This window comes from Fukomys damarensis, unplaced genomic scaffold (assembly GCF_012274545.1).
Source record: "Fukomys damarensis isolate Sample0158 unplaced genomic scaffold, DMR_v1.0_HiC HiC_scaffold_23, whole genome shotgun sequence".
NCBI lineage: Eukaryota > Metazoa > Chordata > Mammalia > Rodentia > Bathyergidae > Fukomys > Fukomys damarensis.
The window spans coordinates 48735983-48748187 of record NW_022900935.1 but is presented as its reverse complement, the minus strand read 5'-3'; the positions used below and the strand labels follow the sequence as shown (position 1 = coordinate 48748187).

The 12205-nt window shown below is 38.8% G+C and overlaps 1 protein-coding gene across 3 annotated transcripts in view; it reads right to left on the bottom strand.

Moving 5' to 3' along the window:
- Positions 1–12205, bottom strand: part of Tlk2 (tousled like kinase 2) — a 127085-nt gene that overhangs the window by 19285 nt on the left and 95595 nt on the right. For all 3 annotated transcript variants that reach the window (XM_010637499.3, XM_010637497.3, XM_010637498.3), the window contains 3 exons: positions 11305–11402; positions 9571–9652; positions 5263–5354 (listed from right to left, as the gene is read on the bottom strand). In XM_010637499.3, coding sequence (XP_010635801.1) covers positions 5263–5354; positions 9571–9652; positions 11305–11402 — 272 coding nt within the window. The remainder of the gene's footprint in view (positions 1–5262; positions 5355–9570; positions 9653–11304; positions 11403–12205) is intronic.

Here is a 12205-nt window from a genome sequence, read left to right as displayed (position 1 = left end):
TGGGCAACTTAGCAAGATCCTGTCACAAAATAAAATAAGAAAAAGGGCTGGGGACGTAGTAGGGCTCTTGCCTAGCACACGTGACTCTCTGGGTTCCATCCCCAATACAGGGGGTACAGGGACCTTTGGACAGTATAATAAAACCTCCTTTAAAAAAAAAAAGTGAGCTGGGAAGGGTGACGCACGCCTGTAATCCCAGCACTTGGGAGGCTCGGGCAGGAGGATCATTGTGAGTTTAGACCAGCCTGGGATACATAGTGAGTTTGACAGCCTGAACTGCACAGGGAGACCTTGTCTCAAAAGCAACAAAACAAAAAGATGCTTTCTGAAATTGGTATGCTCATGTACATGTACAATGGATGTTGGGAAATAGGAAGAAAGTGTTCAAATGGGAAGGGGAACAAGGGAGGAGGGAGAGAGAAAGGAAGAGAAGAAAATAAAGTGAAAATAGAAGGAAAAAATGGCAACAAAGCTTTTGCACATGGGCTTGAGGAGGTAATGGGATAAAGTAATTTATTAATAAAAAATATATACAGAAAATAGTCAACTAAAGAAGAGCAGAAGAAAAACAATCAGGGAGGCGTGCACTGGTTACTATGGGCTTATTTTTCAAACTGTTAACTTTGGTCATGTTTGCTTCTTCAGATGCTTCACGTCAACATCACTATTTGGTTATTTTCAGACAGGCCTTTACTATGTAGTCCAGCCTGAACTCCTGGTGATCCTGCCTCTGCCTCCCAAGTGCTGGGATCATACGCATGCACCACCTTGTTTTGTTTTTTGTTTGTTTGTTTTTTTTTTGAGACAGGGTCACACTGTGTAGTTCAGACTGCCCTGGAACTCACTATATACCCAGGCTGATCTTGAACTCACAGCAACCCTCCTGCCTCAGCCTCCTGAGTGCTAGGAATACAGACGTGCGCCACCATGCCTGGCTTACTTTTAGGTTTTTTGAGACAGGGTCTCCTGTGTAGTTCAGGCTGGTCTTGAACTCACTAGGCTGGCCTTGAACTTGTGGCAATCCTCTTGCCTCAGCCTTCCAAGTGCTGGGATTACAAGCACGTGCCTGTACAGAGCCACTGCTCCAAGAACCATATTGGGGGTGGCGGTGGCAGAAAAAGATATGCCAGCACCAAGGCACAGTTGCATAACACACACACTACAAAGGGTGGCTCCCTGAGATCCAGATTTCTCCTCAGGGGGTGGGATGTTTAGAAGGACATGCGTTCTTGCAGATGATGAGCACATGCAGCTTTGGCCCAATCTCCACTTCACCAATGTACCTTCACCCTTGTCTATCTATATCAAGATTCCATGGAACATTTTATTTTGGTAAGGATGCTTAAAAACTGGTTTAGAAACCTATGAACTAGGGGCTGGGGATTTAGCTTGGTGGTTTCACCACCTGCCTTGCAAACTGAAGGACCCGAGTTCAATCCCCAGTACTGGGGAAAAGAAAAAAAAAAAAAGAAACCTATGGACTAAACAGGTCACCTTGAGTTACTTTTGACACAAGCATGCTTTGTGACTCTGTAATTCTCAGCCCTTCTATTTTAACTTCTTAATTTTGTGCATTCCAAATAAAAGACAGATTTCTTGCTGGGAATTGGGCTCAGTAGTTCTACCACCTGCCTCGCAGGCTCAAGGTCCTGAGATCAACCCCTGGTACCAAAAAAAAAAAAAAAGACCAATTTCTCTGTAAAGGTACAGAAAAGAGGAAACTAGGAGCAGGATAAATGAACAGTCAAAGGCAGTGTCATGTAAAGTTCTCTTGCCAGCTAAGGGGATTTACTCAGCATCACTGAAAGTGCCCCTCAACACATGGCAAGCTCAGAGTCTGCTGCTCATCCTGCCTCAGGAAGGCAGTGGCTGAGCTATGTCTCTCACATGTTCAACTTTAATTTAGTATCCAAAGGGTAAATAGATTATAAATAGGAATTTTAGTAAAAAGTGGAAGAAACTCATTGACGTTAAACTCTCCTACAAATGAATATATATTGAGGTAATGCTTGCTTTTATTTATTTTTAAAATTATTATTATTATTTTGGTACTGGGGATCAAACTTGGGACCTTGCACTTATGAGGAAGGTGGCAGAATTACTGAGCTAAATCCCCGGCCCCTGCTTGCTTTTATCTTAGAAGAGTATAATACACTAATTTATAAACATTATTTCTGCAGGTAGCTTTATATGAAATTTTCCTCTGTAGAAGTTTTAATGAATTCTGGGGTATTAAAAAATCTAGCAACACTACTGTTCTCAAAAAATAAAAGTAATATATTTAGTTTACTTTAAATCTGTGAGAGAAGCAACAGAAAAAAGGCAGAATAGAATTCAAAATTCAACAAAACAACGTTTTATTTTGGTCAGGTTTTCTTTGTTTCTTTTTTTTTAACCCACATAAAAAAACTTTATTCCAAATGAGACTGGAAAATCATCCTGAAGAATGGAAAAGCAAATAAAAGACCTTACTATGCAGGTTAACAGCATTTTCATATTTTCTGTCACCACAACACTGAAATCCACTATTTTTTTCAGTATTAGTTTAACAGTGTTTTTGTATTTGATTATTTATTATCCTTCTGCTGGTGCTGGTGACCAGAAACCAGGGCCGGTGCATGATAGGCAAGCCTTACTCCACCACTGGGCTACTTCAACTCCAAAAATGAATTTTTAAAGCATGCTTCAAAATCTGTTATATGCATAATCTAAGCTTTAAATTTGAAGATGTCAATGACATATTGCCAATTCATGATTATCTACATCACTGAGCTAAATCGCTGGTCCTACAGATGAAATTCTTGGTATGACTTCCTATTACTTAGAAAGCAAGATCTTTCAATGGTGGAAATGTTCAAGAATTTTCTCCCAAGAATGGAGGTGGTCACAGAATTTTGTACATTCCCTCCGCAGAGTCTGTCAGTTAGGAAATGGCTCCTGACCAGAGGGTTCCACAGATGGGACTCAGGCACCATATCTCCTTCTCTGATACAGAAGAACGCACCACTGCCAGCCTAAGCCAGAGAGCAGAGTCCTTTAAATTTACACTCCTTGACTATGAAAGACACCCAAACCACACCCACCAGAACTCAAACTGTTTGCCAGTGTCAAGGAGGGTTGCAGGCCTGTCTTCAAACTCTTACTGTTTCAAAAGACTAGACAAACAGACTCTCCTCCTGCATTTACAATGATATTCAACATTACAGTTCTCTTAAGATCGGCTTCAAAGTTGGATTCCAAGTGTAGACAAAATCGTACAAATCCCAGCACAGGAATGATGTTCTCAAGGTTGATGACAATTGGTCCCTGCTAGAGGCAACTGTTTAAAGTCACCAATACACAGGTAGCTACAGAATAAGCCCCAAAGATAAGCAAAAGGCACTTCTAACAGGATGCACCAGTCCAACACTCATAGGCACTTTCCCTTTTTTGTTTTGCTTTTTTACTTTGAGGTACTGGGGAATCGCGCTCCTGGCCCTTGTGCATACTAGGTTAAATTCTACAGCCCCAGCCTACCCTTTAACCCTCCTCAGAGCCTCAATACAACAGGGACAATTCTGTTATAACTGGTCAGAATAACATGTGGTTTCCTTTTCTGAAGTGCTTCTGGCACACGCTGCTGCATGCCAGTTGTTGGGACACGTCAAGTGGCTGGAATGTACTTAGAACGTATCTGCTCCTCAGGAGCATCTGGACTGCAGCTGCCTGTCACATAAGATACACACACACAGGGAGCCCTGTGTAAAGCACACATCATCCCTTTTCCTACCTCTGCTAAGCCCTACTTCTTTAAGTGATGCAGGAACCTTCTCTCATCCAGTGCTGAACTCCACTGCCAAACTGTGTGGAACAGGAAGAGTTTTCGGGTCCTTGATGAACAACAGGTATAAAGCAAGACAAGTGTTGCTTTTTTTTTTTGGTACCAGGGATCGAACTCGGGTCCTTGAGCTTTCGAGGCAGGCACCAAACCACTGAGCTAAATCCCCAGCCCTTCCTCTTGAGATTTAGAACTAAAAAACTACTTCAAAGTCCAGAGTTGTTTTTTTTCCCCTCCAAAGTATTATTTATGAGAAAAAACAAAACCCCACAGACCACCTCAATACTTAGGAGGTGTTTGCTTCTAATTTTTTTTTTTTAAACACAATCTTACTACATGGCTCAGGCTGGCCTCAAACCCTCAGAGATCCATCCTCATGTCCTCCTGCCTCAGCCTCCTGAGTGCTGAGAACACAGGCATGTTCCACCATGCCTGGCAGGTGGTTTCTATCAAAAGAGGCTGGACTCCTTTCAAGGATAGGACTGGTCTCATTCAATACTTGTACCCACAACAAGGAAACAAAACTCAGTGTACTAATAGCAAATTTAAGTCTGGGGATTCCAAAGCAAGTGAGCTAGGAACTCTGGTGTTCTGAAACTAAGGCAGGATTCAGGCAAAACCTGACAAGAGTGGAACAAAGAAACTCATAGCTACATATGTAATAACTATTCATTCTAAAGTAATCCACCTTCCTAAACCCTTTCATCCCAAGGACAGAGGAGGACTGCAACTGATGGCATTCTGAGGAGGCAAGCTGAAACCAGGAAAACCAGGAACTCCAGCATGGGCAAACTCTAATGGAGGGGAAGGGAGTGGTAGTGCACTGAGGGGCTGGAAAAAATCATGTAAGTCGCACCAAGTCACAGCAGGGGCACGCCCCAAACAGGTATCTCTTTCATTGGAAATGATCAGGGTAGCAAAGAACACCCACCTACAGCTTCCCAGGGTCTCTTGACCAAAAGATACTTTTAGTCTCTACAGACAAGCAACAATTATTTCTGAGGCTTTACTTGTTTATTATAGCTATTTTTATACACAATGGAAGGGGAAGGAGTTAAAACTATGGGTTTTAGATTAAGTGAAGTTGCTATTTAAATACCAACTCAACCAATTCTTTTTTTCTTTTTCTTTTTTTTTTTTTTGAGGCAGGGTCTCACTTTGTAGTTCAGGCTAGCCTCAAACTCATGGCAATCCTCCTGCCTCAGCCTCCCAACTGCTGGGATTATTATAGGTGTGTGCCACCACACTCAGCTGCCAATTTTTAATTTACTCAAAGTATCAGTTTCTTCATCAGTAAAATTCAGAATACATTCACTCTCCTAGGCAGGAGGAGGAAGGACTCAATGAAACAAAGCCGGTTATATTTCATCTAAAGCTCTTAGCACTTCCTTAAAAGTACAATTATCAGTACTAATTTTAGAAAAATCAGGCACAACGTTACTTACTTGTGGTAATTCTCCTTCTTCTCATCTCTCCAGTTTTTGTTTAACTGGTGAATTTTCACAGCTACATATCTTTGCTCTGTTAGATCAAATGCCTATAAAAAAGGAATAAATTCGATTCTAGATAAATGTTAACAAGAATTATAGGCAACTGATTTGAAGTTTCTACTTAACACAAAATTGAAAATTCTGTTGAAGTAAATAAATATGGCATTAAATAAAAACAGCAGCAAGCAAGAGCATATCACGTATTTGCTTCAGTGTTGCAACAATCTTGAAACTTGTGATTAGATAATTTAGAAGTCTCCAGACACACTGGCACCAAAGGGTTTAGAGAACAAACCCAAGCATATACCACAAACACAGAGCTAGCCCAAGCTTTTACAGCCTCTTCCCCACAATGCTCCTTCTGGAGTGTCATCTGTTCGCATTTGGGACCTTTTTCTGTGATGCTGTTTTTTGTCCCTCAGCTGTCACTGGGACTTCATGGGATAAGTCTTATACTTTTGAAACCTTCATGTCTCACTGCCTGCCTCCTGGAGAAAATAACCTCTCAAGACACATCTCTTTGGTAATTTACAAAATAACTGTGATTTTGTATATTGTGTTTATTAAAATATAGACAAAAAAAGTCCTGTCTTTAGCCCCATTCCTACATGGTGGGGTAAATGAAAAGAGTTTTAATCACAATTGCCAAAATTAGCCACATAAAAGCTTCTCTGGCACAGTCTAGAAAAATGGACAAATTTCCCCCAAAGACCACTTCTGGCACATCCTGCATCAGCAAGGCACTGCTATGTGAAAAAAAGGTTAACAGATGGGTTTTTGAAGAACTTGGAAATAAATCAGAATTTGATAAAGTACTACTCAACACAAGAGAAGATGTCTTCCACAAGAAACAGACATATGCTAAGAGAAGGAAATGATTAAGGTTATGGATTTGTTTTAATCCAGATGAAACAGATTTTTCTACAAAAATTAAATTACCAAAACTGACATAAAAAGAAAGAGAAAATCTGAACAGATCATTAACTATAGAAGGAAGTGAAAAGACAGTCAAAAATTTCTTCTAAAATGGTACGTATCTATGTGGTTTTAATAAGCCAGCTAAACCAGGCCTGGGGGTACATGCCTATAATCCCAGCATTTGGGAGGCTGAGGCAGGAGGACTGACAAAAGTTCTGGGCCAGCCTGGGCTATTTTTAGTTCAAGCCCTATTTGAACTACATAGTAAAACGTTGTCTTGAAAAAGAAACCAAATAAATAAACAGGAGCCAATAATTCCCTAGCTAAATGTAAAAGAGCACAGAAAAAAGAGAAATTTCACAATTCATTCTAAGGAGCTAGGATAACTATGACATGAAAACTCCGTGGGGCTATTTGCACCAAAGGATAACTATTATGGGCTCAGATTTATGAGCACAGAATAAAATACTAGAAACAAAACCAGTGGGGCACTAAAAAATTCACATTTTAGCTCTGAATAGTGACAATAGTTGCACAATACTGTGAATGTACTTAATGCCACTATATTGTATTGTATTAATGATTAAAAAGGTAAATTATAGCAGGGCGTGGTGGTGCACGCACCCAGCACTCTGGGAGGCTGAGGCAGGAGGATCACTGTGAGTTCGAGATCAACCTGGGCTACATAGTGAGTTCCAGGTCAGTCTCAACTACACAGTGAGACCCTGTCTCAAAAACACCAAAAAAGGGGGTAAATTATAAACATATAAATATAAATATATATGCCTGCCTCACAAGCAAAAGATCGAGCTCGATCCTCCCAGTACCAATAAACAAACATATAAATTCATAGTGAAAATTAACATTTAAAAAAATCAAAATTAAAAAAAACAGAATTAGTTTTCACTGTACTGACATTAAAACAATTCGTTCTATTCAAAACAGTTCTCAAATAGAAGGTCATCTGGGCAGTAGTCCTTGCTCTGAAGAACAGCTGGCAAAAATTTTTTCCCACACCACAGGTTGTCTCTTCATTCTGTTGGTAATTTCTCTTGCTGTGCAAAAGTTTTTTCTTTTGTGGAACCGGGGCTCAAACTCAGTACTTTGTGCTTGTGAGGCACGGTACCATTGAGCTACGTCCCCAGCCCAGCAAAAACTTTTTAATAAGATCCCAGTTGTTAATTCTTTGTGATATTCCTGTGAGCTTGGGGTTTTGTTCATAGTCTTTGACTACACATTAATATCTTCAAGAGTTCTACCTATTATCTTTTCCACAGATTTAGTGTTTCTGTTTTGATATTTACATCTTTTGATTCATTACGATTTCAGTTTAGTGCATGGTGAAAGATATGGGTCTAGTTTTAATCCCTGGCATGTGGAAAACCAGTTTTTCTAGAACAGTCTATTAAAGGACTACTATCTAGAATATACAAAAACTCAAAAAATCAGACCCCCTAAATTTAAACACCTAATTCAAAAATGGGCATCTAAAATGAATACACAGACACTTCTCAGATGAAGTACAACTGGCAAGTAAATACATGAAAAAATGTTCAACGTCACTCGTCATTTGAGAGATGAAAATTAAAACAACACTGAGATACCATCTTGCTCCAGAAAGAAGGCCTGCTATCAAGAAATCAACCAACAACAAATGCTGGCAAGGCTGTGGGGAAAAAGGAACCCCTTCTCCACTGTTGTGGGTGGGAGTATGAACTGGTGTAACTAACCACTGTGGAAATTAGTGTGGAGATTCTTCAAAAAAACTAAAACTAGAAGTTCCATTTGACCCAGCTATTCCCTTCCTTGGTATCTTCCCAAAAGACTTAAAAGCATTAAACCCCCAGCAATATATGCACACCCATGCTTATAGTGGCACAGTTTGTAATACCTAAATCTTGGAAACAGCCCAAATGCCCATCAACTGATGAAAGGACAAAGATTTTTTTTTTTAATATACAATAGAGTACTACTCTGCCATAAAGAAAAATGAGCTTGAGACATTTCTAGCTAAATGGATGCACCCTGACCATGCTCTTAAGTGAAATGTGTCAGACACATCTGTAAATATCACATTGTTTCTCTGGTATGAGAAACCAAAGTGGAAATAAGGACCATTTGTATAATTGATATTGGGAAATGGGAAGAAAACGTTCAAATGAGAAGAGGAACAAGGAAGGGGAAGGGAGAAAACAAAGAATGGACAAGAAAAAAAGAGACGGGCCGGGGATTTAGCACAGTGGTTCCACTGCCTGCCGCATGCAAGGACACGAGTTCAATCCCCAGTACCTCCCCCAAAAAAAGGAAAGAAAAAAAGAGAGAATATAAGGAAAAAATGAAAACAAAGCTTTCGTAAATAAGGAGAGGAAGATGAAGGGTAGGGGGAGATTTAAAAAAAAGCAAGATATATCATGTACAGGTACAAATTCCCTATAATGAATGTTATCATTATATAAGTCTAAAATGTACCAATAAAAAGCCCAATAGTTTCAAATTAAAAAAAAAACAACAAGTCATATGGATGTAATGCAGTGGTGGCAAACCTATGGCATGTGTGCTGCATCAGGCTGTTTGGATCAATGAGAGTTCTAAAAGGTTCACCATCATTGGCACAATGTAAATCACAACAGTGAAGGCTACACCTTAGAAAAGAGGGAATTCCCACAATTGTGCAATGAAGTCCACTTAACAAAACAATTCTGTACTGTACAGTCAAGTACAGTAGAACACATGACAAACATGTAGAGAAACTGCTCAACATGTTATGAAGCTACGTATATTTAAAACTGGCTAAATCCCCCACTCAGTGACTATCAACTTGGAGGTACAGTAGTCTGTACTTTGCTGCCTTCACTGAAGGGCTCTTGGAGGATATTCTTTCAGAATGCAATGATACTAAATTGTCTTAGATGACAACTGCATTAAAATAAAAAGCTGGTTTTCAAATAAGAACTTAATTGGCACATCTATTCCATTAAAACATTTTTTTACAAGAATAAAGGTTGAAAAAAAAGGAATAAAGCTAACACTGCTCGTCTGTAGTAATTCTGAGATAGAAAAAACAGAATCAGAAAAATCACCATAATTTTGCCTCCCAGAAATGAATATTGTTTTTACTTCTTGTATCAACTATAATTATGTATTTTTAAAGTGAGAAAACAGTAAAATATTATGTCCTTCATCATTTAATTGTACTGGAAGCACTTTTCCCAAAAATATAGGCTCTTAAACCTTTTAAATTTCAACCAGTAGCTATTAATCCACAGTTATCACTTTTTTAAATGTTCTCCAAGTTGGAGACAGTTAGCAATTTTGCCCTCTTTTTACCTAGTTGTTCATACTTACTTTGTAAACTTCACTGAAACCTCCTCGGCCCAAAAGATGTAACAATAAGTATCTGTCATTGAGTGTTGGATGATCTTTAAATCTGTGGAAACAGGGAACGTGTAACATCCTTAAGTCAAGAAGGAACACCTCTCATATTTTCAAAATTCACAGAACACCTATACAAATGATTACAGTTGCTGCTGATAGTTGGACATTCAACACCAAACTCAAGGGGAGTGGATTAGAATAAAGTAGGGATTTTCAAACTGCTGTTTGGCTTCTGCAAACTATTCAAGAGCCACTTGCTCTCACCATTCCAAACTTCACAGAGTAAAATTCCAAGATATTTTATACTGTCTTGAAAATGCACAATTATACAGCTTCATGCTCTATTATACATTCAATTTTCTCTTTAAGGCAGAAAATCTATGATATAATCGTATTCCCATATAGTCTATCTTGTGTCAGTTTTTAACAATTTAACCAAGAAATGATAGATTCTTGCAAAAATAAACTTTAAAATATTTGTACTTGCTTCCTGATCTTAAACAGCCTCACTATTTATTAATCCTTAAATTTTAAGAAAGCAGCATGCCTATGAAGACAGATGACAGACAAGAAAGATGGCGTGATCCACATTTAATCCTAGACACACTAGTTACGGGCTTCTAGCCAAATTACATTTCTAAGCTTGTTTCTCAATTAGTGTGCTGAAGAAGACAGAGTTTTGATGAAGATTAACAGTGAGAATATAACATCACTTAGCACTATGCCTGTTACAAGTTCTCAGTACAAGTTCTCAGTGAATGATGACTTCTTATGGCGCCACTTGGCACAGGAATGGTCCATGGCTCATACTGGCCAAACAAAAATATACAACTGTGACTATGTAAAAAAATATTTCATTCAGAAATATGTGGGAAAAACAAAACTGCTGAAAGAAATGCTTTCCCACTTGCAGCCTACTTTTTCTACATTGAGTCCTTTAAATGATTTATAAACAAAGGTGAGGATTACTTTCCAATTAATGTGGTAGAATAAAGTCTTTTCTGTTGTTTTAAATTTTGAGACAAAAGGTCTCACTAAGTCACTAAATTATCCAGGCTGGGCTCAAATTTTCCATCCTCCTGCCTCAACCTCCCAAAATGATGGAATTATAGGTGAGCACTATCATACCTGGCAAGTCTTACTTAAAATCTCTAGTCCTGTAACGGTTATTCAAAAACCAGGTGTCCTCTCAACTCAATACTCTTCCCACAACACCACACTGTGGCTGGTACTTCCATTTCTCAAGGCTCTATAGGTAATTTTGAGTATGTAGTATACTTTGCCCACTTACAATTGCAAAGCTATAGTTTTAGTGATCTCTACTCATATAGAAATGTGGTATGTATACACATGTATTTAATAAATTTAATATATATTTAAACCAAAGCAGATCATAATTTTGCTCATAAAACTCTCATATCCTACAAATGAGCTAAGGAAGGCAGGCACAGTGACACACGCTTTTAATCCCAACACTCTGGGAGGCTGAGGCAGTAGGATCACAAATTGGAGCCCAACTCAGGCAACTTAGCAAGACCCTGTCTTAAAAGATTGTAAAAGGGCTGGGGCTCAATATGAAGGCCTTGGGTTTAATCATTTATACTAGGGGTCATTTGCCAAATTTACATTAAACAAAAACATCATTCTAGGCCATTCCATTCAAGTCAGAAAGGACCCAACACCCAATACACCCAAGTTGCTTACTGTGAATTATCTTCATTATGTATCCTTTTTAGTTCCCTGATATGTAAATTTCTAACCCTTTCTAGCCTTTCCAGCTCCGCCTGGATCTCTGCTTCCTCCTGAAGTAAAAAGGAAATAAAACTTAGAATGCAGGAAATTCTTTATCTTTTCAGTCTGATTTCAAAAATGACAGCTATTTCTCTTAACAAAGCTAAAGGAAGATGTTTTACATTGATGAACAGATTAAAAAGAAAAATTAGATAGTAAAATCCAAACCATACACAACAAGTTTGGGGGCAGGGCGGGGAATCAAAGTCCTCCACCCCTTCCTCCTTCCCTTCCACACTCAGTCTCAAGATGCAACCATTGTTAACTTTCTACATAAATTTTTAGAAATGCTTTTTGCATAGACATATAGACACATACTTTTACAAAACTCAGGTTTTCTGCCTGGTTCTAATCTCTAGGAATGAATTATACTTGGTGCCGTAAGTATTACGAATTTAATAAGCTCTTAGACACTGGGAGGAAAATATGAAAACAAGTATGTGATATAACACATACCAATAGCAGTTAATTTGTTTTATTTTTGTTTTGAGACAAAATCTCACTATGTAGTTCAGGCCGGCCTTGAACTCACTATGTGGTCCAGGCTGGCCTCAAACTCATAGTGATCCTTGTGTCTCAGCCTTCCGAGTGCCAAGGATTACAGGCCTGTACCACCATGCCTGCTTATCAAATGCTCACGGAACAACGCATCATTGTAAACAGCATGTACCAATAATGCATGGGCTGCTGAATTTAAGAGCTGAGCAATCCACACCTAAGATATCTCCATGAACATCATCAACAACAAATTTTATAGGTGTCTTTGTTAGAATACGGTTGGTACAACACTTTCTAGCTAGTTTTAAGCAAAGTA